Source organism: Podarcis erhardii (assembly GCF_964252035.2).
Source record: "Podarcis erhardii genome assembly, chromosome: 2".
Taxonomy (NCBI): domain Eukaryota; kingdom Metazoa; phylum Chordata; class Lepidosauria; order Squamata; family Lacertidae; genus Podarcis; species Podarcis erhardii.
In genome coordinates, this window is record NC_138498.1 from 15,797,619 (window position 1) to 15,824,513 (window position 26,895).

General features: G+C 47.5%; 1 protein-coding gene across 1 annotated transcript in view; it reads right to left on the bottom strand.

The window, feature by feature from the left end:
- Window positions 1–5,705: 5,705 nt before the first annotated feature.
- The window catches only part of ACVRL1 (activin A receptor like type 1), a 54,885-nt gene continuing 33,695 nt past the window's right edge, over window positions 5,706–26,895 (bottom strand). Inside the window, exons 9-10 of the mRNA XM_081849905.1 lie at window positions 18,585–18,715; window positions 5,706–6,957 (exon numbers count right to left, since the gene is read on the bottom strand). Coding sequence (XP_081706031.1) covers window positions 6,823–6,957; window positions 18,585–18,715 — 266 coding nt within the window. The 3' untranslated portion in view covers window positions 5,706–6,822. The remainder of the gene's footprint in view (window positions 6,958–18,584; window positions 18,716–26,895) is intronic.

Here is a 26,895-nt window from a genome sequence, read left to right on the forward strand (position 1 = left end):
CCAGGTGCACAGCCTGGGAATCATTTTGGACTCACAGCTGTCCATGGAGGCACAGGTCAAATCTGTTTCCAGGGCAGCTGTCTACCAGCTCCATCTGGTACGCAGGCTGAAATCATATCTGCCTGCGGACTGTCTCGCCAGAGTGGTGCATGCTCTGGTTATCTCTCGCTTGGACTACTGCAATGTGCTCTATGTGGGGCTACCTTTGAAGATGACTTGGAAACTACAACTAATCCAGAATGCGGCAGCTAGACTGGTGACTGGGGGAAGCCGCTGAGACCACATAACACTGGTCTTGAAAGACCTACATTGGCTTCCAGTACATTTCCGAGCACAATTCAAAGTGTTGGTGCTGACCTTTAAAGCCTTAAATGGTTTTGGTCCAGTATACCTGAAGGAGTGTCTCCACCCCCATTATCCAGCCTGGACACTGAGGTCCAGCGCCGAGGGCCTTCTGGCGGTTCCCTCACTACGATAAGCCAAGTTAAGGGAACCAGGCAGAGAGTCTTCTCGGTAGTGGCACCCGCCCTGTGGAACACCCTCCCACCAGATGTCAAAGAGAACAACAACTACCAGATTTTTAGAAGACATCTGAAGGCAGCCCTGTTTAGGGAAGCTTTTACTGTTTGATGGATTAATGCATTTTAGTATTTTGTTGGAAGCTGCTCAGAGTGGCTGGGGAAGCTCAGCCAGATGGGCGGGGCATATTTATTTATTTATTTAGGAGCTACTTAATTGATTCCATGTTTATTTGTGCAGCCATTGACATAGAAACTGGCTGTTGTTGTTTCTTCTTCTTCTTCTTCTTCTTCTTCTTCTTCTTCTTCTTCTTCTTCTTCTTTAATGAAAGCTGAGATTCTCAGAAATCTGCTCCAGGATAATTTGGCCACTAGGGTCCATGCATTGGTAACCTCAAATCTGGATTGCTGCAATGCACTCTGCGTGGGGCTTCCCTTGGGCTTGGTTTGGAAATTGCAGCTAGCACAGAACACAGTGGCTAGACTGTTTATGGGAACCAATGGCCGACAACATGCGATCTCTCTGTTCAAACATCTACACTGCCTGCCTGTATGCTACTGAGCCAGCTTCAAGACTCTTGCACTAATATACAAATTCTTGAACAACTTGGGTCCAGGAGTCATTAGTACTGTATTTACAGAAGCCATCCCAGTTTCTTGACTTGATCCCTTAGGGTTTCCCTATTTTCTTCATAGAAATATTAGAGGGTATGAAGTTACATGACCCCTGAGCCAAGGAGATAAATAATTATACAACTTTTAGAAGACATCTAAAGGCAGCACTATATAGGGAAGTTTTAAAAAAACTGTTTAATGTTTTATTATGTTTTTAATATACGTATGTTGGAAGCCACCCAGAGCAGCTGGGGCAATTCTTCATGACCCCCTGGACCAGAACACGCCAGGCACTCCTGTCTTCCACTGCCTCCCGCAGTTTGGTCAAACTCATGCTGGTAGCTTCGAGAACACTGTCCAACCATCTCGTCCTCTGTTGTTCCCTTCTCCTTGTGCCCTACATCTTTCCCAACATCAGGGTCTTTTCCAGGGAGTCTTCTCTTCTCATGAGGTGGCCAAAGTATTGGAGCCTCAGCTTCAGTATCTGTCCTTCCAGTGAGCACTCAGGGCTGATTTCCTTCAGAATGGATGCGTTTGATCTTCTTGCAGTCCATGGGACTCTCAAGAGTCTCCTCCAGCACCAGAATTCAAAAGCATCAATTCTTTGGCGATCAGCCTTCTTTATGGTCCAGCTCTCAATTCCATACATGACTACTGGGAAAACCATAGCTTGAACTAGATGGACCTTTGTCGGCAAGGTGATGTCTCTGCTTTTGAAGATGCTGTCTAGGTTTGTCATTGCTTTTCTCCCAAGAAGCAGGCGTCTTTTAAGCTAGCAACTAGAATGGGATAAACGCTTGGGAGGAGAAGGAACACCATGACATAACATCCAAATGTCCTTAGGTTTATCAGTCTGCTATCTTGTGGCTCAGCTTAACCTCCACTTTTGGAGCTGGAGCTGGAGCCCTTAATGTGCAAATATTTGTTCACCCACCACTTGATAAAAGCAGCCAGTCAGAACCACAGGGAATTCAGAACTTCCTAGGCAAATAAACTGTGGAGCCAGCCATAATATTTTGCACATACAGCCTGGATAGCTAACTGATTGCTGATTGCAAACTATTGTAGCTCTTTGAGCTCTTAGGAACATAGGAAGCTGTTTTATACGGAGTCAGGCCAATGCTCTGCATGGGAGACTGGAGTTTAGTATTACACCCTACAGGGGTAGCAGTGTGTTGCCCTCTAAAAGTTGCTGGACTACAACTCCCATCATCTCTGACCATGCTGCCTGGGGCTGATGGGAGTTGGCAGCAGCTCTCCAGAGTGGTAGGCAGGAGTCTTTCTGATCCCCACCTGGAGACGCTGTGGATTGAATGTAGCACCTTCGTCATGCAAGGCCCTCTTCCAGTGGTGTAGCATGGGTTGCCAGTGCCCGGGATGGGGTAAGTGTTGGACCTCCCGGTGGACTGGGCAGCTGGGGTATTCAGAAGCATTACTGACTCTGACCATGAAGGCAGAGCATAGCCATCATAGCTAGTAGCCCTTAATTTAGCAAGACTATTCCCACCCTCTAAATATTTGGTTACGCTTGGAGGCTGAAATTTTCCCCAATCTTGAGCCCCACTTGTGTTCCAGGCTGCACTTGCAGTTTACATGCTCACAGGTTGTCCCATTCATTTCTATGGAGAAAGCAAACCCGCTTTTCTTTGTGAACCGGATGCAGAAATCTCGGTGAGCACTGGAGCCCTCACTCACACCGGGATTGAAGCACAAATCAGCAGATTCCAAATCTAAGGATTTAGGGGTCGATGCCATTTTACACGGGTCACACTCACTCAACAATCGGGAAACGCTTGCCTGCGAGCGTTCCAATTGGAGAACAGCCTTTACCAAAGATGTAATGGGTTTTGGAGACACTCGAACTCAGGACGCAAGGGAGAAACATGCTAAGAGGAAGGCACGCTTGGCAAATCCACACCGTGATCAACTCCCGCCCGGAAACCAATGTCTCCACTGTGGAAGGACGTGTGGATCCAGATTTGGCCTCCACAGTCATTTACGGACTCATTGTTAAAACCGTGTTTATGGAAGACAATCTTACTCGGCTAGGAGTGATCACCAAAGAAGAAGATGAAGAAGAAGAAGAAGCAGCAGCAGCAGAAGACACACAGGGCACAGTAAAAAGGTAAAGGGTAAAGGGACCCCTGACCATTAGGTCCAATCCTGACCGACTCTGGGGTTGCGGCGCTCATCTCGTTTTATTGGCTGAGGGAGCTGGTGTACAGCTTCCGGGTCATGTGGCCAGCATGACTAAGCCGCTTCTGGCGAACCAGAGCAGTGCATGGAAACGCCGTTTACCTTCCAGCCGGAGCGGTACCTATTTATCTACTTGCACTTTGATGTGCTTTCGAACTGCTAGGTTGGCAGGAGCTGGGACCGAGCAACAGGAGCTCACCCCGTTGCGGGGATTCAAACTGCTGACCTTCTGATCGGCAAGCCCTAGGCTCTGTGGTTTAACCCACAGCGCTGAGTCCTTGGTGGTTATATCTGCACAATATACATAATTGTCAAAACTTGTTTGCACATTTCACATTTTTAGGTGTATACTTTGATTACACACACACACGCACATGGGTGCCAGCCTGAATAAAATAGGGGAGGTGGGACAGGTAAGCCATACCCCACGTAATCAATCACAAGACACAGTGCACGCACACTATTTGAATGGCAGTGCTCATCAACTTGTGGGGGGCCTGTCCCCTTCCATGTACACACATGCACACATCCGTGTATAAATATACTGCATGAAAAGTGGCACATAATTTCCAAGAGAAGTGAAACTAACTTTGATGCGTCACAGTACGCGCTGGTTAATCCCAAATATAGAAACATTTCAAAAGTATGTGTCTGACAGAGGGAATCCCAACTTCAAATTCCAGCTCAGCTAAAGGCTTGCTTTCATGTCTCTGTCCCTTGGCAAATATATCTGCAAAGTGTACAAGCCCACCTTTTTATTTTAATTAGTCCACCTGTCTAAACATCCCTGTTGGCTATTTGCAACTTTAAAGAAATAGGGAACTGTTGTAGAGCTTCACTGGGGAATCATTACTTGCCATAGGTGAGTGGAGAAGGATATATTTACAAACCAGCAATTAGAGTTCTTAACTCCCACTAGCCTTAATGGGATTTAAACAGCCCTACGTTGAGATCCAGCTCTATTTTTGTCTTCTCCATGTTATTAAGAAATTTTCTTTTTTGAACCCTTTCTGCCATTTTCCGTTCTTTTGTGCTCCTTCCCATGACAGAACATTTGATTACCTTCAGTTGCTTTCTTTCTTCCCAAACAAAAGCCTGTAATTTCAACTGTCAATTACCGCCCCCCCCATAGAAAATTCCCCCTGCAATTTTTCCTCTTTTGGCAAAAATAATGCAGCTTGTACAAAATGACAAACTTTGTGGGTGCTTTTTTCCGGTACAAATTTAATAAATATAAAATGCATTTCCGTGCAAAATAATTACATTTCTGAAGCAACTTGAGGTTTTTTCTGTGTGAAATTAGTTTACATGTCTTTCACATAGGTTTACCTCAGCTGCCCTGTCGTGGATATATTTTGAGCGGGAATAAATGTTTCTGAAGGATGAATGGCAAGGGAGATTAATTCTTTTGGGGTGACAATACAGCTTGGAGTTGGATTAAAATGGGACAAGTCCTCCAACCCCAATTCCATCCCCCCAAAATTGGCAGTGTTACATGTACCAGGGCATCCTGTCTGCAAGCTGCTCATGTGCACTGGCCTCATCCTGCACAGGAAAACTAATGCACACAGTGTATGCAATGTGCAAACAGCCCTGCCAGGCCTCTAAGCTTGGCTTACCAGGTTGTTTGGGGGCAAACCTATATTTCCTGGACCCGACATCCCATATGACAGTTGGAAGCTTCAAGTTGTGGCTGAAAGGAAGAATCAGGAGTGCCCTTAAAATGAGCCCCTGATTCTTCCTTAACAGTCATGGCTTGAATTCAAACTAGGGGTACAAGGAAGCATTTCCCCTTTGCAACCCAGCTTGGAAGTACAGTGGTACCTCGGGGTAAGAACTTAATTCCTTCCGGAGGTCCGTTCTTAACCTGAAACTGTTCTTAACCTGAAGCACCACCTTAGCTAATGGGGCCTCCCACTGTTGCTGCACCGCCGGAGCACGATTTCTGTTCTCATCCTGAAGCAAAGTTCTTAACCAGAGGTAATATTTCTGGGTTAGCGGAGTCTGTAACCTGAAGCATCTGTAACCTGAAGAGTCTGTAACCCGAGGTACCACTGTACAGGCAGGGAGAGCCCTTCTTGTCCAAGGCAACACATTTTATCTGGGAAGCCTCTGGGGGTGAAGGATGAGGCCAGGGAGTTGCTAGTGCCCATTATACTGGAATGTAGACCTTATCCCAATTGATGGAGCTCTAACCATCCAGAGTTCCTAGCCATCCAGAGGGGACACAGGTGGCACTGTGGGTTAAACCACAGAGCTTAGGACTTGCCGATCAAAAGGTCGGCGGTTCGAATCCCCGCGACGGCGTGAGCTCCCGTTGCTCGGTCCCTGCTCCTGCCAACCTAGCAGTTCAAAAGCATATCAAAGTGCAAGTAGATAAATAGGTACCGCTCTGGCGGGAAGGTAAACGGCATTTCTGTGCACTGCTCTGGTTCGCCAGAAGCGGCTTAGTCATGCTGGCCCCATGACCCGGAAGCTGTACGCCAGCTTCCTCGGCCAATAAAGTGAGATGAGCGCCACAACCCCAGAGTTGGCCACAACTGGACCTAATGGTCAGGGGTCCCTTTACCTTTAACCATCCAGACAGCCTTCCATGCTCGTATACGTCTATATATCCCAGGCTTAAATTCCGGTGACATAGAACAATTGTCTACATGTGCGTGTGAATCTACAGTGGTACCTTGGGTTACATACGCTTCAGGTTACATACACTTCAGGTTACAGACTCCGCTAACCCAGAAATAGTGCTTCAGGTTAAGAACTTTGCTTCAGGATGAGAACAGAAATCGTGCTCCGGTGGCGCGGCAGCAGCAGGAGGCCCCATTAGCTAAAGTGGTGCTTCAGGTTAAGAACAGTTTCAGGTTAAGAACGGACCTCCGGAGCAAATTAAGTACTTAACCCGAGGTACTACTGTACTCCTGTTCTTGCAAGTCTGTGCTTTTTCTTCTGCTCTCTTTTTCCTTTTGTCGGCATATATGCATGATGCAGACAGAACACACACACACAGATCCTATAGGCCTAATCTAAATACCGGCTTATGAATGGTCCTTAAACTGGTGTTTCCAAGGTAGCAGGCCCTTCGGCAGAACAGCTGTGCTCTTTCCAAGCAGGATCCCTCCCCATTTTTCAGGCGTTGGTGGCGAGACGGGCTGGCGTCAGGTTACAGACCCAGGGGGTATTTATATTAATGCATGTTCTTGGAGAAGTGGGTGTTTCTTCTCCCTTCCTCTCCCCCGCTCACCCCGCTTTTCATTGCTAGAGAAAACAAATTAAAGACGCCCGAAGCAAGTCATCTGTTCCATGAAATTCTCCTGCAAAGGATCGATCCCAGCCAGGGGGGCTCTAGACCAAATCCTCTTGGCCGGGTTTCAAACAAAGTTTGCTGCAGCCACAGACAGAGGCCACACTGGAAGTGGAAGAAGTGACCTTGAACTTTCTTGCCGAGCCAAACAGTCAGAAATTTGATCCTTGGTCCCAGAGCTGGTCCCTGCAGTTACGAGTGTTGTTTGGGTTTGTCGAAGGAGTCGCTGAGTTTTTTCAGTGTCTTTTTAATCCTCAAAGCTGTGAGTCGGGCTGGGGGGCTCTGGAACCAGCATTCCTTCATGATCTTGGCCAGGGCGGACAAAGTCTGGGAGGCAGGGGTGAGGGGAGACAGAGAGAGAAAGAAAGGGGAGGAGGAGGAATATTATTTTCACACAGGAACAACTGCAACATTCAACTACTATAGGCTTTCCTCTAGTATAATTTTACGTGATCAGAATCCTGTATATGTAGAACGTTGGTTAGGGATGCGTGGAACCCTCTTCCCCACCACTCCCAAATTTCACTAATCCATACCCTCCATCGTCCAGGTAATCCAAATTGGGACGCTCATTTTATTTTCATGGTGGTGGGGGATGAGTGTTCAGACCCCTGGGCCCTCACTTGTGGGGTGCCTCAGGGTTCCGTCCTCTCCCCCATGCTTTTTAACATCTATATGAAGCTGCTGGGAGAGGTTTGGACTGGGTGTCCATCAATATGCAGATGATACCCAGCTCTACCTCTCTTTCAAATCAGAACCAGTGAAGGCGATGAAGGTCCTGTGTGAGTGCCTGGAGGCGGTTGGAGGATGGATGGCGGCTAACAGATTGAGGTTGAATCCTGACAAGACAGAAGTACTGTTTTTGGGGGACAGGGGGCGGGCTGGTGTGGAGGACTCCCTGGTCCTGAATGGGGTAACTGTGCCCCTGAAGGACCAGGTGCGCAGCCTGGAAGTCATTTTGGACTCACAGCTGTCCATGGAGGCACACGTCAATTCTGTATCCAGGGCAGCTGTCTACCAGCTCCACCTGGTACGCAGGCTGAGACCCTACCTGCCCGCGGACTGTCTCGCCAGAGTGGTGAATGCTCTAGTTATCTCCCGCTCGGACTACTGCACTGCGCTGTACGTGGGGCTACCTTTGAAGGTGACCCGGTAACTACAACTAATCCAGAATGCGGCACTTAGACTGGTGACTGGGGGCGGCCGCCGAGACCACATAACACCGGTCTTGAAAGACCTACATTGGATCCCAGTACGTTTCCAAGCACAATTCAAACGTGTTGGTGTTGACCTTTAAAGCCCAAAACAGCCACGGCCCAATATACCTGAAGGAGCATCTCCACCCCCATCATTCTGCCCGGACGCTGAGGTCCAGCGCCGAGGGCCTTCTGGCGGTTCCTTCATTGCGAGAAGCAAAGCTACAGGGAACCAGGCAGAGGGCCTTCTCGGTAGTGGCGCCCGCCCTGTGAAATGCCCTTCCAGCAGATGTCAAAGTGATAAACAACTACCTGACATTCAGAAGACATCTTAAGGCAGCCCTGTTCAGGGAAGTTTTTAATGTGTGATATCTTAGTGTATTTTTGGTCTTTGCGGAAGCTGCCTAGAGTGGCTGGGGAAACCCAGCCAGATGGGCAGGGTACAAATAATAAAATAATAATAATAATAATAATAATAATAATAATAATAATAATAATAATAATAATTTTGGTCCCGAGCTCTTGCAGGAACCAGATGACTCACGCCAGAGGTCAAGACAAAAAAACGAACATCTTTTGGTCCAGCATTCTGGTGCAAACCAGCTGACTTGCACCAGAGTGCTGGACCAAAAAAAAAAAAAAAAAAAAAAGAGAGACATTCCAGGATCCAATCAGAAGCCAAGAAAGGTTTCTATAATTCCAGGATGCCCCACTTCAATTGGTTTGAGTGGTATGCTAGTCACACCAAACCTTTTTTTTCTTCTCTCAACATGCTTTAGATGTTTCTCCTGAGTGGGAAACTCCCAAATTACCGCAGCATTTCATTTTAGATAAAATTAGGTGGCGACTCCAATCCCAGTTCTGGTCATGTCTCATAGAGCAATAGGCCAGGACATTGTATTTTGGGAAAATTGAGATAGCAGATGGAAACTGTGCTTGGTTGCTGTTTAAGGAGCATGTCCACCCTCACCGTTTAGCTTGGACACTGAGATCCATCTCTGAGGGCCTTCTGGTGGTTCCCTCACTGTGAGAAGTGGAGCTACAGGGAACCAGGCACAGGGCCTTTTCGGTAGTGGCACCCGCCCTGTGGAACACCCTCCCATCAGATGTCAAGAAGATGAGTAACTTTTAAACTGAAGGCAGTCCTGTATAGGGAAGCCTTTTAATGTGTAATGTTTTATTATGTTTTTATATATGTTGGAAGCTGGGTGAGTGAGAAGCTCTTCCAAGGCCCAAGGCCCAACCTGGCCACCTGCTGGCACTGGGCTGAAACTTTAGCAATGATAGGATCCTACAAACCTATGATTAGGCGTTTTGCATTTATTTAAAAGGTCCCAGGTTTAGATTTGGCTGCTCCAGGCAAAGCTGAGATACATTCCTGTCTGAAACGCTGGGAACTGCTTCAAGTTAGAGGCACATGGATTATTAGTGCGACTCAGCATACAAGCAGATTTCTGCGTTCCGAGAAACAGTTTTTGCCTCTCATTTTCAGACAGGAAAAGGGGAGGTCCGGAAAAATTACACCTATAAAAGCAGCCAGGAGACTAATTTACACGAGGCTGTATTCCAAGGGAAGGGGCTGAGGGGTGTGTGTGGGATTTTCAAATAGGGTTCCAGTTGAAGTGGCAGTTAAATGTGGCTCAGTCTGCGTGAGGAAGTTGGATCTCTGAAGACTGAGAGAGACTCTCAATTTAACCGATGCGGACAGAAATATCTTTTTTCTGAGCGAGCCAGAGTAATTGATGCCATCTCTGCAGCACTGGGGCCATCTCTCTACACATCCAATAATTCTCAGGGGGGAACTGCTTGGAAGCTTTCTAAGCATTCAGCCTAGGGTGTTGGAAAGTGAGAACAATGTGCAGATATCCGTACATAGCAGTACACTTCGGGGGGGGGGGGTGAGGGTCCCATATGGACAGCAACAGCAAAAATGCCAGAGAGCTGGAAATAAAATGTCCACCCCACACCTCACTGACTCTCTGCGGGTCACAATGCCCAGAGGGGAGCTGGGAGCTATCATGGCTTTTGTGTTGTTTGTAATCTGCCTTGGAGATCATTAAAATGATCTTAAAGATAAAGATGATGATGATAATAATAATAATAATAATAATAATAATAATAATAATAATAATAATAATTTATTTATATCTCGCCCATCTGGCTGGGTTTCCCCAGCCACTCTGGGCGGCTCCCAACAGAATACTAAAAACACAATAAAAGATCAAACATTAAAAACTTCCCCAAACCAGGGCTGCCTTCAGATGTCTTCTAAAAGTCAGATAGTTGTTTATTTCCACAGGGCGGGCACCACCACCGAGAAGGTCCTCTGCCTGGTTCCCTGTAACCTCACTCCTTGCAGTGAGGGAACCGCCAGAAGGCCCTCGGAGCTGGACCTCAGTGTCTGGGCTGAATGATGCGGGTGGAGATGCTCTTTCAGGTATACTGGGCCAAAGCCATTTAGGGCTTTAAAGGTCAACACCAACACTTTGAATTGTGCTCGGAAACATACTGGGAGCCAATGTATGTCTTTCAGGACCAGTGTTATACAGTCTTGGCGGCCACTCCCAGTCACCAGTCTAGTTGCCGCATTTGGATTAGTTATAGTTTCCGGGTCACCTTCAAAGGTAGCCCCACATAGAACGCATTGCAGTAGTCCAAGTGAGAGATAACTTAGAGCATGCACTCTGGCGAGACAGTCTGCGGGCAGGTAGGGTCTCGGTCTGCGTAACAGACGGAGCTGATAAACAGCTGCCCTGGACACAGAATTAACCTGCGCCTCCATGGTCAGCTGCAAGTCCAAAATGACTCCCAGGCTGCGCACCTGGTCCTTCAGGGGCACAGTTACTCCATTCAGGACCAGGGAGTCCTCCACACCTGCCCACCCCCTGTCCCCGCAAAACAGCATTTCTGTCTTGTCAGGATTCAACCTCAATCTGATAGCCGCCATCCATCCTCCAACCGCCTCCAGACACTCACACATAACATTCACTGCCTTCACTGGTTCTGATTTGAAAGAGAGGTAGAGCTGGGTATCATCCACATACTGATGAACACCCAGACCAAACTATGGTAAATGGAAGATCAACTGAATTTCTCCCCCCTTTTTTCTCTGCTGTTTGGATGCGATCTGCAGTTGCCCAAATCTCACATGAACACTTGGCGATAAACACTGCTACCAACTCAGGCCAAGCCTTGGAACAGAAAGAGTTATGGTTTTCGCCTTCTTCTGTGGATTATGCTGCCTTGGATGGTCATAAGTATGGAAAAGGTCTTTCGTAACCCATTCTGGATCCCACCCCTCTTTCATATATTCATTCAATACCCTATTTGGATGGCTTTTTCTCTCATATTTCTGGATCTGCTATAACGACTCAAGAGTGTACTGATACTTTGATATATGTTGTCCTTATTGTGCAAGAATGAATTGTATGAAAATAACTTCTTGGGAGCTGAGCATAAAAATCCCACAAAGCATGAATTAATCACACGAAAGCCTTATATCATGAATACAGGCAAATTAACACTGGCATAACATTTTAAATATTCATTTTAAACTCTTTTTTTGGTATATGTTTTATGTTCTGTACGTCTATAGACCACTGAAGAAGACTTATAGTCGAATTGCATTTGGTTTAGTTATGCTCAGGCTGAGTTGCATTTTTAAAATGAGAATTTAAAGGTTTTGTTAGTGTTAATTTGTTCATGCTATAAAATTTCCACATACTTAGTTTATATCATATTACTTTGTAGAATTTTATGTTCCGATCCCAATTTTTCTTTTCTTCTTCTTTTGCTGGGAGATATTTTCTCTTTGTCGGGTTTAGTTTGCATGACAATAAGTTCCTTTACAGGCTTGGCATCAGTACTAATATTCCCCAGGCCCCCAGCACCTGGTGCCATTCTGTTTCCCACCCCTCATTTGCCAAAGCAATGCTCAGGAGAACGGTGGGAAATTAAAATGGTGGCTCAGTCCACCCAGTGCTGATGGCAGCCTTGCCAGTCTTCTGTCAGTGGCTTGTCCATAGCTGTCAACTTACAGATTTGAAAATAAGGGACCAGCAGCCTCCAAAATAAGGGATCAGCAGCCAAAATAAGGGATTTTTCCAACACAGGTATGTTCAACTTCTGAGCCCCTCCAAGCCAAAGGCAGAAAACCCAGCCAGCAGCCAAATGAAGCCTCAAGCGGTGGTTCCCACAGCGCAGCAACCCGGCAAAGGGGATGCAGCAAGGAAAACCACCGTCACCTCTCCGCTGGGAAGCGCTGAGCAAAGGCGAGTCCTCAGGCAACGCGGCCGATTTGATCGGCACAAGGCATGCAAGCTCCACCCCCCCAGTCGTTCTTAGACTCCTTATTGGGTGAGCAACGCAGCCAAGCAACACAGTTGGAGCCTCCCTCCTCCCTGGCCAGCAGGGAGGGAGGGAGAGGAGCTGCTTCCTTTGAAACCCGGGAAATTTAAGGGACATCATCAATAAGGGACAGCAGCGGGAAACGGCGCTGGGATAAGGGACTTTCCCGCCAAATAAGGGACGGTTGACAGCTATGGGCTTGTCACTGACAGGAAAGCCGACCTGGGCTTACCAAAAGGCCCTTTGCTGAAGTCCCCCTCAAACCCAGTGCAAACCCTGCTTCTTTCATCTGTCTTCTCTTCAATCTTATATGACCATTCTAAAAAAAAGCAGCCCAATATTATTCATGCTTACTCTAACAGAAGCCCAACAACAATTTGTATTCCTAAGAAGATGCGTTTCTCGGGTTGCACAGATTCAGTTCACACTTCTGGTCTGAAGCGTACAAAGAAAACAGCAACACACTTTTTAAATCCCCATGTTGAACCTGATCCATTAGGTTTGCAGACTTTCTGTCTGTTCACAGTGAAAAAGCAGGAAGAACTGGTGGCAGCACTTGCATTTTTTTCCTCCTGGGTGTGTGGTGGAAGGGTTATACAACTGCTTCACCATGATAACAAATCTAAACAAAGCTCAGGGAAGGGTGGTGGAATGCGGTCCTGCAACGAAAAATCTGGATCTGTCCACATATGGAAGCAGACACACAATTCCTTTACCAGATTCTCATGGGTGAAAAGCCTCAAGCCACACTCACTTAGCCTATCTCCTGCAGGCACCTTAAATGTGGATGTGTGAATCAGTTCACATTGTGATTTTTTTAAAAAAATAATTCCATGCTATAGGAAGCTGAAACGTTTCCCTTATAGGCTAGTGTTATGGGTATCAGGGGGTTGTTCGAGAGCAATAAGACAAATGCCTCCCTGGTCTGTAGTAAAGCCTTGTTAAAAGGTAAAGGGACCCCTGACCATTAGGTCCAGTCGTGACCGACTCTGGGGTTGCGGCGCTCATCTCGTTTTCTTGGCCGAGGGTGCCGGGGTACAGCTTCCAGGTCATGTGGCCAGCATGACTAAGCCGCTTCTGGCGAACCAGAGCAGTGCACGGAAACGCCGTTTACCTTCCCGCTGGAGTGGTACCTATTTATCTATTTGCACTTAGATGTGCTTTCGAATTGCTAGGTTGGCAGGAGCAGGGACCAAGCAACGGGAGCTCATCCCGTCGCGGGGATTCAAACTGCCGACCTTCTGATCAGCAAGTCCTAGGCTCTATGGTTTAACCCACAGCGCCACCCGCGTCCCGTAAAGCCTTGTTATTGGTGCAAAAAAACCCTTCACCATGCAGAGCGCCTGTATTCCGTGTCTTGCTCATTCACTGGCCGAATCTGAGAGTGGGCGGTCCTTAAACCTTCCCCAGCAGAGTAGTTTTTTGACGCCCAGTCTGCGCCTCCCCTCTCTGCGCGGAAGCCTACTGCGCAAGGAAGGCTTGGGTAACGGGGGACCTCTCTCCTCCCCGCTTTGCTCAGGCAAGGTGTCCTGGCTCCGCCTCGCCTCCTCCGAGCCCTGCATCTCCTCTCCACTAGAGGCATGACTATTCTCCTCCGCTGAGGAGGTGCTGCTTCCCACGATCTTTGGGGGCTCTCTGTAATCCATCCGGCTTTTCCCCTCTCGCCCCTGAGCCGATGGCAGTTCCCTGACAGCTAGCTTGCTGAGGATACGGGATTTCAGGACTGTGAATACTCTAGGGCAGGGATTTTGTCCACTAAATGTTGCTGAACTACAACTCCCATCATCCCTGACCATTGGCCATGCAGACTAGGACCCATGGGAGTTGGAGTCCAATACCTGCAAGTTTCCCATTCCCAGGGACAGGCAAGTGATAGGCGTGGGGCTCCCCAACCTAAGGACTTGCCCTCCTTTCATTTTGCATCTCAGGTGTTTTCTCTACTGCAAATAGGCAAATAGCAATTTAATCCCACCTTCCCCATGAGAATGGCCCTAGAGGCTCTTGGACCAGAGAGACCTGGGTTCAAATCCCCATTCAGTGGGCCAGTCACTATCGTCTAGCACTTCCTTAGCTCATACGACGAGGCTTGGGCAGATTAAGATGGAGCTGCTGTGATACACAATACAGAGGAGAAGCTCTTGCCAGTCCCTCTGTTGTGTTTTATACCAGGGGCTGAAAAGAGTCTTTTTGTCTCTGTTGGGCTTTTGGAGGGTCAAAAGGGTCGGCAGAGCCAATATTGCTGGCCCTTCCATCCTTGCACAGTTAAAAATAGGGCCCTGCTTTAAGAAAACCAGTTGCTAATTGGGGACATGCCCTGTCTTCCAGAGGAAAACTGAGATTCAGTGATGCTAGCAGTTGTTGAACTCCAACTCCTGCTGTCCGTGAACATTGGCCATGATAAAGGTAAAGGTAAAGGGACCCCTGACCATTAGGTAAAGTCATGACCGACTCTGGGGTTGTGGTGCCCATCTCGCTTTACTGGCCGAGGGAGCCGGCGTACAGCTACTGGGTCATGTGGCCAGCATGACTAAGCCGCTTCTGGCGAACCAGAGCAGCGCATGGAAATGCCGTTTACCTTCCCGCCGGAGTGGTACCTATTTATCTACTTGCACTTTGACGTGCTTTTGAACTACTAGGCTGGCAGGAGCAGGGACTGAGCAACGGGAGCTCACCCCATCGCCGGGATTTGAACCGCCGACATTCTGACCAGCAAGTCCTAGGCTCTGTGGTTTAACTCACAGCGCTACCCGCGTTCCTAGATTGGCCATGATAGCTGGGGCTAATGCAAGTTGGAGTCCAATAGCATCCTGGAGGTTGCCCATCTCTTACTTGCACAAAGCAACCGAAACCTGGTTTTCATGTATTCACAGTGTGTACACTTTTAATTCTTATGCTGCGGAGTATAGGGTCAGGTTCAAGGTGCTGGTCTTGACCTTTAAAGCCCTTTGTGGTTTAGGGCCCTCATATTAAGGACCGCCTCTCCTGGTATGCCCCACAGAGGACCTTAAGGTCCATGTATAACCATAGTTTAGAGGTCCTGGGCCCTAAGGATGTCAGACTATCCTCCACCAGGGCCAGGGCCTTTTCAGTGATGGCTCCGACCTGGTGGAATGCTCTGTCCCATGAGACCAGGGCCCTGCAGGATTTAACCTCCTTCCATTGGGCCTGTAAGACAGAGCTATTCCGCCTGGCCTTTAATCTGAATTCAGCCTGATCTTTTATTTCCCTTCTCTTCCCTCCCCCTCCCCTTTTATGAAGATCACCCGCTCTGAGACTCCACAGCTAATTCTCCCCTGGCCCCCTCGCTAGCCCAAGTAGGACCAATTCAGCCAGCTAGCCCTGGGGATTATCTAATGCTTATTTCCCCTAAATTGATTTTTGAATAATTTTATTGTTATTCATGTTTTTATACTGTATTTTATGCTGCTTTTACAATTAAGTGTTTTAAATTTGTTGTTAGCTGCCCTGAGCCTGGTTTTTGAACCGGGAAGGGTGGGGTTTAAATAAAAATTTATTATTATTATTATTATTATTATTGTTGTTGTTGCTGCTGCTGCTGCTGTGGAGGGCAGAACCACTCTGAGCTTGAACCTTATCTCCCGACCACCCAAAGTCCTGGTCATCCCCTCTCTGAGCTCCTGAGATTCCACCTGGCAATGCCCACAGAAATTCATATTGTTATCTTTACAGCAAAGCATTTCCTTATTTAATTAACTGGAAAGATAAGTGGAGATCACCAGGGATGCAAATGTTGTATCCTAATGCCACAGGGTGATTGTAAATCTACATATTATAGATTTGGCAGGGGGACTCCTCAAAAAACTCTAGAAATTAATAAATGGTAGGATTTTGACTATCTGGGATGTGAAGGGAGAAATGTGAGCTGCAGAGGAATTCTTGGGCTAGCTCATGCAAAAAAACCAAAAACACTAGGGCCATTAAGAAACAATACAGGGCCATTGAGGACCATTGGCAATGCAAGAGAACTGTCCCCATCCCCTTGCCCCAGGTGTGAACAGAGAAGGGGGGGGGGTTGGAAGGTTGCCAGAGTTAATTGGGTGTGAGGTGACTGGAAAAGAGAGTCTTGAGCAAGCGTTGCTGGGAAGAAGGAAGAAAGACTGGGATCCATCTTGGGCAGGCTGGCTGAAGGCTGCCAGGCAGAGATACCTTGGACTCTAGGGTTGCACTGCTGTGGGGTGCAAGCCCCTCTTGAAATGAGCGTGTTGTAAGAGCTGGACTCCCTCCATGGAGACTTAAGGTGTAAATAGGTGGATAAATCATATTTCTTAAAGCGACAACAGTCTCTGCCGTGTCTCCGTTCTCCCAAGGACCACAGACCCTGCGTGAATGCCTGGAACCCTCTGGAATCTTGCTGCAACTCAGCAGAGAGGAGGGGAGGCACCCAATTTTTGTAACATACACAACACAGAATGCTCTGCCTAAACCAGATCTGCCTTAGGGCAGCAGGTTGGGAGATGCTGTGGCCCTCCAACTGCTATTGGACTCCCATCTGCCCTAGCCAGCATGGCCAATGGTCAGCGATGGTGGGAGCTGCAGTCCAGCAACAGCTGATGAGCCACAGGTTCCCTACCCCAGTGTCACAATTTGAACTCAAGGTTTTGCCAATTTCATGTCAGAGGACTGCTCAGCCCATTAAAAATTGCTGATCCAGAAACTGCAGCTCCTCCTGCTTGCCCCTTCCTTTGCTGGGTCCTTTGTTTCTTGCATACGCTGCACGGTGCCTGGAGAACTCTTGGCTTCATTGTTACAGCAGGCTGGGGAAGGTTACCAGCAAGCAAACTATGTCAACCACAGCAAACTACGGCAAGTTCTTAAAGAAATGGGAGTGCCTGATCACCTCATCTGTCTCTTGAGAAATCTCTATGTGGGACAAGAAGATACAGTTAGAACTGGATATGGAACAACTGATTGGTTCAAAATTGGGAAAGGTGTACGACAAGGCTGTATATTGTCTCCCTGCTTATTTAACTAATATGCAGAATTCATCATGCGAAAGGCTGGGCTGGATGAATCCCAAGCAGGAATTAAGATTGCCGAAAGAAATATCAACAACCTCAGATATGCAGATGACACAACCTTGATGGCAGAAAGTGAGGAGGAATTAAAGAACCTTTTAATGAGGGTGAAAGAGGAGAGCACAAAATATGGTTTGAAGCTCAACATCAAAAAAACGAAGATCATGGCCACTGGTCCCATCACCTGCTGGCAAATAGAAGGGGAAGAAATGGAGGCAGTGAGAGATTTTACTTTCTTGGGCTCCATGATCACTGCAGATGGTGACAGTAGTCATGAAATTAAAAGACGCCTGCTTTTAATGACATTAAGCATTAAGCATGGTTTGTCATTAAGCAATGACAAACCTAGACAGCATCTTAAAAAGCAGAGACATCACCTTGCCAACAAAGGTCTGTATAGTTAAAGCCATGGTTTCCCCAGTAGTGATGTATGGAAGTGAGAGCTGGACCATAAAGAAGGCTGATCGCCGAAGAATTGATGCTTTTGAATTATGGTGCTGGAGGAGACTCTTGAGAGTCCCATGGACTGCAAGAAGATCAAATCTATCCATTCTGAAGGAAATCAGCCCTGAGTGTTCACTGGAAGGACAGATCCTGGAGCTGAGGCTCCAATACTTTGGCTACCTCATGAGAAGAGAAGACTCCCTGGAAAAGACCCTGAGGTTGGGAAAGATGGAGGGCACAAGGAGAAGGGGACAACAGAGGACGAGATGGTTGGACAGTGTTCTCGAAGCTACCAGCACGAGTTTGACCAAACTGCGGGAGGCAGTGGAAGCCAGGAGTGCCTGACGTGCTCTGGTCCAGGGGGTCACGAAGAGTCGGACACGACTAAACGACTAAACAACAACAACAACCAGCAAGCAAGACCAAGGTAAGAACAGGTAGGAGAAGATACCTATGTGTGCCTTCAGGAACGGGTATTTTCAAAGCTACAATGCAACACAGCCTCCCCTTAGATTTAAAGCACATGGCTTCCCCCAAAGAGTTCTGGAAACTGCAGTTTACCCTTGCAGAACTATAATTCCCAGCACCCTTAATGAACTACAGTTTCCAGGATTCTTGCATGGGATTCTTGTGCATTAAACGTATGGTGTAGATGTGACCTGAGGCTGCAGACTGACATCTTAGATGTTATGAACATCCTTTCTCTCTTGGCATAGAAGGTGCCGCTCAGTTTCCCCTGTGGCTGGGTCCCTTGGTTTGACATGAAAGCCCAGTTCACATTCAGCTATGATGTTAAACACTCTCCTTGTTTCCTTATAAAGGTGGAGGACAGGGCAAGAGATAGAGATCTGGCTCGCTGGTCTCCTCCCCTCGGCTGCATAGAGACCCTCCCTACTTAGAACAAAGCGAGTCATCACGCTGTATCACTCACCACGTCTGAGTACAACCGATTTGGGATGGTGGGCGTCTGTTGGTCGATGCAAACCACTTTCTTCATATCGTCAAAGCTAGGGTCAATTGGCACCATGTCAAAGAAAGGAGGCTTGTAATCTTCGACAATCCCTGCGATATGAAAAGATGGAGCAACAGGGAGGGGGAGAGAGAGAAATGTTTAAGGTCAGGGTGTGGAGATCTATAGGGCATTCCATCCATATCGCTGTACACCAAACTGTCTAACTCATCTGCAAATGTGTGCAATATGTACCTTGGTCTGCTGCAGGCCCCAAGCTAAACTTGAGAACGAGAAATGGCACACAGGGTGAGGATTTGCAGGCAGAGGGATAAGGTAAAGGGACCCCTGACCTTAGGTCCAGTCGTGACCGACTCTGGGGTTGCGGCGCTCATCTCGCTTTCTTGGCCGAGGGAGCCAGCGTACAGCTTCCGGGTTGTGTGGCCAGCATGACTAAGCCGCTTCTGGCGAACCAGAGCAGTGCATGGAAACGACGTTTACCTTCCCGCCGGAGCGGTACTTATTTATCTACTTGCACTTTGACGTGCTTTTGAACTGCTAGGTTGGCAGGAGCAGGGACTGAGCAACGGGAGCTCACCCCGTCGTGGGGATTCGAACCGCCAACCTTCTGATCGGCAAGTCCTAGGCTCTGTGGTTTAACCCACAGCGCCACCCGCGTCCCTAGACAGAGGGATATGTTGATGCAAACAGAAGGCTCCGTTTCCCTTTCACTTCTATGGGGAAATGGTCTGTAATCTGGCTGGGGGATACATGCAAAAGGAGTCTATCACACTAGACAATGGTGTCACTAGGAACACAGGACAGGTTTAGCAGTGATGGTGTCTCTAAGTGAATCTCTTTACTTTCTTCCATATGAGGGAATGTTGCAAGGAAGGCACATTTCTGACACTTGGTTGTGCAGTCTCCACTGACAATAATTCAGCAGGGGGTACAGAGATACACAGTACCTCTAGGGGCCCCTTGAAATATACATGACCTCGCTGAAACCCTCCCCCTCTCCCTTCCTGTCATCACCATATCAGCATGGAAAGCCTTAATCCACAGAAATACTCTTTACAGCGATGATGAGTGTTTCATCTGTCAGCATATTAAGGATGCTTTGTGTATTCAATTGTGCAACTTTAAAACAATACGTTTGCTAATGTCGCCTGGGAAAAGTTATACCAAACCTATCTGGCTGCTGTTCCTTTCGGCAGCTGTCAAAAGTGTTTTGAGGAGCAAGTAAAGCGCTTCAAATCATTTCCTGTGTTTTGAAAAGCCCAGCGAAGGTAGGAACTTGTGTCATGTTGATGACCAAAGCCATGCAGACCTTAAGGGGGGGACAAAGCTTTAGCTCAGGGGTCAGCAATCTTTTTCAGCCGTGGGCACCGTCCCTCAGACCATGTGGGGGGCCGGACTATATTTTGGGGGAAAAAATGAACGAATTCCTATGCCCCACAAATAACCCAGAGATGCATTTTAAATAAAAGGACACATTCTACGCATGTAAAAACACACTGATCCCCAGACCGTCTGCCGGCCGGATTGGGAAGGAGATTGGGCTGGATCCGGCTCACGAACCTTAGGTTGCCTACTCCTGGTTTAGCAGCTCTTTATCCCAGCGCTGCCCCATCCTGTGGGAATCCGCAAAGCATGCTATCAGCTCCACACAAATTCTGTTCGAAGCATAAAAAGGGATCTGATAAAGTAGTAAGACCCTGAATGTTCTGATATGCCTGTGTTAAGTTTTTGGTGGCCATTATATTAGGGACAGTGAGAAGCAGGTGACAGCAGCTTGTTTGTATCTTTCACAGTGCAGGCTGTTCCTCTAGGCAAACTAAGGCCCGGGGGCTGGATCCGGTCCAATCGCCTTCTAAATCTGGCCCGTGGACAGTTCAGAAATCAGTGTGTTTTTACATGAGTAGAATGTGTGCTTTTATTTAAAATGCATCTCTGGGTTATTTGTGGGGCATAGGAATTCGTTCATTTTTTTTTAATAGTCCGGCCCCCCACAAGGTCTGAGGGATAGTGGACCGGCTCCCTGCTGAAAAAGTTTGCTGACCCTGTGGCTGACTGGGGAATTGCCCCACCAACCTCAGTCTGGCGGCTCAGACAGGGCCCACCTACCTGCATTTTTCTAACAAGCAGTGGAGAGGGTAGCAATGCTTGTCACATTCCTCCTCCTCCTCCGTCTCAATGTTGCTTCTTGTGGAACTCAGCAGAGAGAAGGAGGGGGGATGGGACTAGAATTAGGATGGCATCACCTGTCACTGGCTTTGGCGCCACCTGCTGTTGGTCTCCATGCCTGCAGCCCTACCAGAAACTAGCTGTGATTTTGTGAGATGATTTTCAAAGCCTGAAACACAGGCAATGATTTGTGGGGAGCAGGGGTTCAAGCAGATATATTTTCTGTTGCTACCTGCGGCGCATGTCCAGTCGTGGCCAACTCTGGGGTTGCGGCGCTCATCTTGCTTTACTGGCCGAGGGAGCCGGCGTACAGCTTCCGGGTCATGTGGCCAGCATGACTAAGCCGCTTCTGGCGAACCAGAGCAGTGCACGGAAACGCCATTTACCTTCCCACTGGAGTGGTACTTATTTATTTTGAGAACTACTAGCAGGGAAAAGGTCATAAAAGACTCGTGCTACAGCAGTTGTAAAGAGCTGCTTTGAACTTTGCTGGGTGTAAGCTTGTCACAGTGATTGCTGATGGCACTGATATCTTAATCTTGTTCCTGTATCACGGGGAAAACATGTCCATGTAATCTACTGCAGGCAGTGACAAATAGTGATATTAAGCCATGGAATAATCAATGGCTGGCGGGTGCAAAATTACAGTCTTTTGCTATTTGCACACACCCTAGCCCAATTTGACAATACGGGTGGTTTGTATGGCAACAGGAAATCCGCCAGCCCCTGCCACTTGCAAGACACAGGTAGGCTCGTGGTGCTCTTGCACCCCGCCCAAATATAGTCCGGCCCCCCACAAGGTCTGAGGGACAGTGGACTGGCCCCCTGCTGAACAGGTTTGCTGACACATTAGTGTGTTGGCCACAGTGTATAGGTGTGTCCTGCAAATGCTCCCTGCCCTCCTCCCAGGGCTGGAAAAGGGTTAGTTTAACGCCTGTTTTGCTAGTAAAACTGAATTACTGTGTTGTGAAATGATGCATGTCTAAAAAAGTGTGTCACCACCAACATGAAAAGTTTGGAAAGCTCTGCTATATAGACTGACATATCCCAGGATATCTTTGGGCGGAAGAAGCCTGGTTATCCTCTCCCAAAACAACTACAGTGGTACCTCGGGTTAAGAACTTAATTCATTCTGGAGGTCCATTCTTAACCTGAAACTGTTCTTAACCTGAAGCACCACTTTAGCTAATGGGGCCTCCCGCTGCTGCCATGTGATTTCTGTTCTCATCCTGAAGCAAAGTTCTTAACCTGAGGTACTATTTCTGGGTTAGCGGAGTCTGTAACCTGAAGCGTACATAACCCGAGGTACCATGGTACTCTATTCTGAATTTAAATATGGAAAGTGTAATGCTGGTGGTCAACAAAAGAGGTTTAAAGACTCTGTTATGTACTGAGTTGAATAGGATCCAAACTGCAGCAGTCTGATTGGTCCTAGAACAATAGGATCCAAATTGCAGCAGTCTGATTGGTCCTAGAACAATAGGATCCAAATTGCAGCAGTCTGATTGGTCCTAGAACAATAGGATCCAAATTTCAGCAGTCTGATTGGTCCTAGAACAATGCAGCAGTATGATTGGTTGGCAGGAACCACCCAATCATGCTCCAGATATAAGTGAATCCACAACCTGATTGGCTTACAGTAGAATTCCAGAATTAGCCAATCATGTGCAGCCCATTGTGTAAATAATGTATATAAAGCAGATACTTTGAGGAGACTTTCATTCATTCCTCCTCACCACTATGAGCTGAATAAAGAGCATGAAATCACTTTGCGACTCTGAGTATATTTCAGACTCTCTCAAGGCAAATCTAAAAAGTGTAGTAGAAACACCGACAACTGGAAAACACTGGCCTGTGAGCGCTCTAGCTGGAGAACAGCCTTTTCCAAAGGTGTCATGGTCTTTGAAGACACTCGAACTCAGGACAAAAGGGAGAAATGTGCTAAGAGGAAGGCATGCTTGGCAAACCCTCACCATGATCAACTCCCGCCCAGAAACCAATGTCCCCACTGTGGAAGGACGTGTAGATCCAGAATTGGCCTCCACAGTCACTGACGGACTCACATTTAAAACCGTGTTCATGGAGGACAATCTTCCTCGGCTACGAGTGTTCGCCAAAGAAAACGACGAATCGCCTTTTTCTCTAAGCTTACAAAACCCCATAACAAAAAGAGATTTGGTTGCAGAACTCAGCAGGAAGTGTCACCTGGGCCAATGGTCCTGCAAAGCTGACCAGGGTGCAGCCACCCCCCCCCCAAAGCTCAAACTAGTCTCCAGCTCTGACAAGTTATTTTCAAGGGGTTGCCAACCAAATGGCAAGAGGCCAGGTTCATTGTTCCCAAAGCCTTGTGCCTTTGGCGCCACCTGGTGGCCAAAATCTCATCTCACCTAGAACCTCTGGCAGCTGGTCTTTTGTTTGTTAATCCATTCCAATGCTAATTGGCTCCATATGTCTTTACCACTGGAGACTTTAACCATTTGGGGCTCGCTGACATGGTGTTTTCTGGGTTTCTTAAATATTGATTGCCCCAATGCCCAGAGAAATGTCACACTGTGCCTTGCTATAACTAAAAAAAAGAACTGTCAAGGCAGTGGATGATCAGGCCCATCAAAGCAGTAATCAAAGCAAGCAAGGATTTCTCTATATTTTTTGTATAGGACTCCACATTTGGTAGAGATTGTGTGTGTTTCTGCTGGCATATGTGTGCAGGCATATAGCCCCATTAGGCACTTAACAGTTAACAGGCATCCAATTAAGGTCGTGCACTGTGAATATAATAGGCTTATTAATGGGCAGTGCCTATTCCAAAAGAGAGATATAGGATTAGCCCGACCAATCTGCGCTTTGACTAGGAGATTCTTTTTGCTTTTTAATTAACAAGTGTTTTCTTTTCAGCCTCTCATTTCTGGGGGCAGGTAGGGCTGAGAATTAGCAAACTGCTGCTTCACCTGTAATAGAAATTCCCCACTGGGAAAGGTCAGGGTGAACCCTGGCTGGCATTATTGTAAACTGAGAAGAATCCAAGCCACAGGAACAAGCTAAACGTCATGATCTCAGGATGCCTGGTTCTGAATCTTGGACCTTAGTATCAGGCAGATTGTGCCTCCAATACCTTCTCTATGGGCAAGAGATCGGGATGGGTTTATTATTACTAATAATAAATAATGTAGCTCCTTTCTCCAAAGAGCTCAGGGCAGTGCGCATGGGACTCCCTCAACCCACAGTTTATTGTCATAACAACCTTGTGAAGTCTGTTAGGCTATGAAAAAATGATTGGCCCAGGCTCATCTAAGATGCTTCCAGATGGGTTTTCTGAGTTGTACAATATCTCGCTGTTATCTAGCAACTTCCAGTGCAATTAAGATACGACAAATGATGGGAAATTGTGTTGTAAAGTGCAGAACAACAACCCCTAGCTGACAATGTTGTGTAACCACCACACAAATCTATCTGGAAGAATGCTCAATAAACAACCAGCCTAGAAGCTGCCCAAAATAACTTCCATGTGGGGGGGGGGAGGGGAGATCAGAACTCAAGTCTCCCCAGTCCTAACCCATCTCTCTCACCAGTAGCACACTGTCTCTCATTTGGCATTCGCTTACTTTTTGACTCTGTTCTTCCCTGCATGAAGACCAAATAGCAGCTGCACCAGATCTCCGTCTACATCATTCCATTATTTACAGGGAACCTGCACGCACTGCAAAATTCAGGAAACCCTCCAAGTGTCCCTGTTTTCCAGGCACAGTACTGGATTTACGGAAGCCATCCAGGTTTCTGATTTGATCCTGGAATGTCCCGCTTTTCCTTAGGACGTTAAAAGCAGAGACATCACCTTGCCAACAAAGGTCTGTATAGTTAAAGCTACAGTTTTCCCAGTAGTGATGTATGGAAGTGAGAGCTGGACCATAAAGAAGGCTGATCGCCGAAGAATTGATGCTTTTGAATTCTGGTGCTGGAGGAGACTCTTGAGAGTCCCATGGACTGCAAGAAGATCAAACGCATCCATTCTGAAGGAAATCAGCCCTGAGTGCTCACTGGAAGGACAGATCCTGAAGCTGAGGCTCCAATACTTTGGCCACCTCATAAGAAGAGAAGACTCCCTGGAAAAGACCCTGATGTTGGGAAGGATTGAGGGCACAAGGAGAAGGGGACAACGGAGGACGAGATGGTTGGACAGTGTTCTCAAAGCTACCAGCATGAGTTTGACCAAACTGCGGGAGGCAGTGGAACACAGGAGTGCCTGGCGTGCTCTGGTCCAGGGGGTCACGAAGAGTCGGACACGACTAAACAACAAAACTTTCGCTGGATAAATGTTGGAGGGTCTGGAACAGGATGTCCCTATTTCCTTCGGAGAAACATTGGAGGGTATGAGAATTGCACAGCACCATTTTTCACACTGCAAAGCTGCCTAGTGAAGATCGGGTTCTGGCCTTTCCTACATGCATGAGAAACAGGACAAGAAGCCGTTTCTCGGAGGCCTCTGCATCCTTACGAAGACAGGAATGGCTTTGCTGCGATTCCCCTGCAGCATTGGCTGGGGGATAGCAGAAGTTCCCTGGACGTGGCCCATTGCCAGGCTGAGCTGCCGATGCTGCTTGTTTCCTAATCAGAGCTGAACAAACAAAGTGCTGATTGAGTCTAATGGTCCCTTTAATCAGTAAGCCTGGCGCTGACACTAGATTACAGTGTTTATAATTTACAGCTAATCATTCGCGTGGAAAAGGAAAATAAAAGAGAAGCCTCCATCCAACTAGACCAGCCAAAAGCCTTCGCATTAACAAGCCTGATTAGTGATTATTTCTGTGCAGGGAGCGAAATGCAAAGGGAGATGGTGGTGTATAGTTGTCCTCCCCTTTGCATTCTCTGGCTGCAGCTGCTATTTTCAATCCTAAATTGACAATTTAGACAGACAGGCTGGCTGTGTGAGATGTTACAGCAGGGGCGGGAAACTGGATCTGGCTAGGAGAGCCAGATCTTGATCTCCCTGACCCACCCACCTTTCAATCACATGCCAGCATGATTTGTGGGGGACGGACCTGTTTTTTGCCCGCATGGTTTGAAACAAAACCCGTGCAGGAAAAGGCACAACTTGCAAAATGCCAACATTCAGCTGATCATTGGAGATTGCAAAGCCGGGCGCACAGCACTCCACGGGACTCTGGCCAGGGACAGATGAAGACCCATAGAGCACACGAACCGGGTGCCCCTATGAGACACCTGCAAGCAGGATTTAAGCACAACAGCATTCTCCACACCTCCGAGTCCCAGCCACTGATGTTCAGAGGCATGCTGCCTCCAGCAGAGGAGAGAGGCATCGTACCAGAAGCCAAGCACTGCATAGAATGGTAAAATGCACATGGTCAATTGCTGTGGGATGGAGACAGAACTTTCCAGAGGTATTTGCTGGCGGGGGGGGGAGAGGCGAGTCCAGATGGGACTTTGGATGTCCTGGGACGAATCTAGACACATACAGTGGTGCCCCGCAAGACGAATGCCTCGCAAGACGAAAAACTCGCTAGACGAAAGAGTTTTCGGTTTTTTGAGGTGCTTCGCAAGACGAATTTCCCTATGGGCTTGCTTCGCAAGACGAAACGTCTTGCGAGTTCTTGCGAGTTTTTTTCCTTCCCCCCTCCTTTTTCTAAGCCGCTAAGCCACTAATAGCCGCTAAGCCGCTAATAGCGCTAATCCGCTAATAGCCGTGCTTCGCAAGACGAAAAAACCGCAAGACGAAGAGACTCACGGAACGAATTAATTTTGTCTTGCGAGGCACCACTGTATAAAAAACCTTGCGAGAAAGCTTTAAAAAAACAAAAACACTTTGAAAAATATATTGAATGTACCATAGCTCACTATTGCCATGTAGTGTCACATTTGTGTAACGCACCTTACAACACACTTAAAAGGTTTGATTTGCAGCTGTATAGCCGAGTCCCTGATCTAATAAGACAGCAGGGACTGTTACTGCTTTTGCTGATCTGATGTAAGTCACTCCGGGAGCCCTTTTGGGTAATGAACTGGTTAAAAATGCTTAACATGTTTTTAGAGAAAAGCTTGGAAAACAAGCCACATGCTATGGCTTAGGACAAGGTTGAGGAGCCAGCAGTCC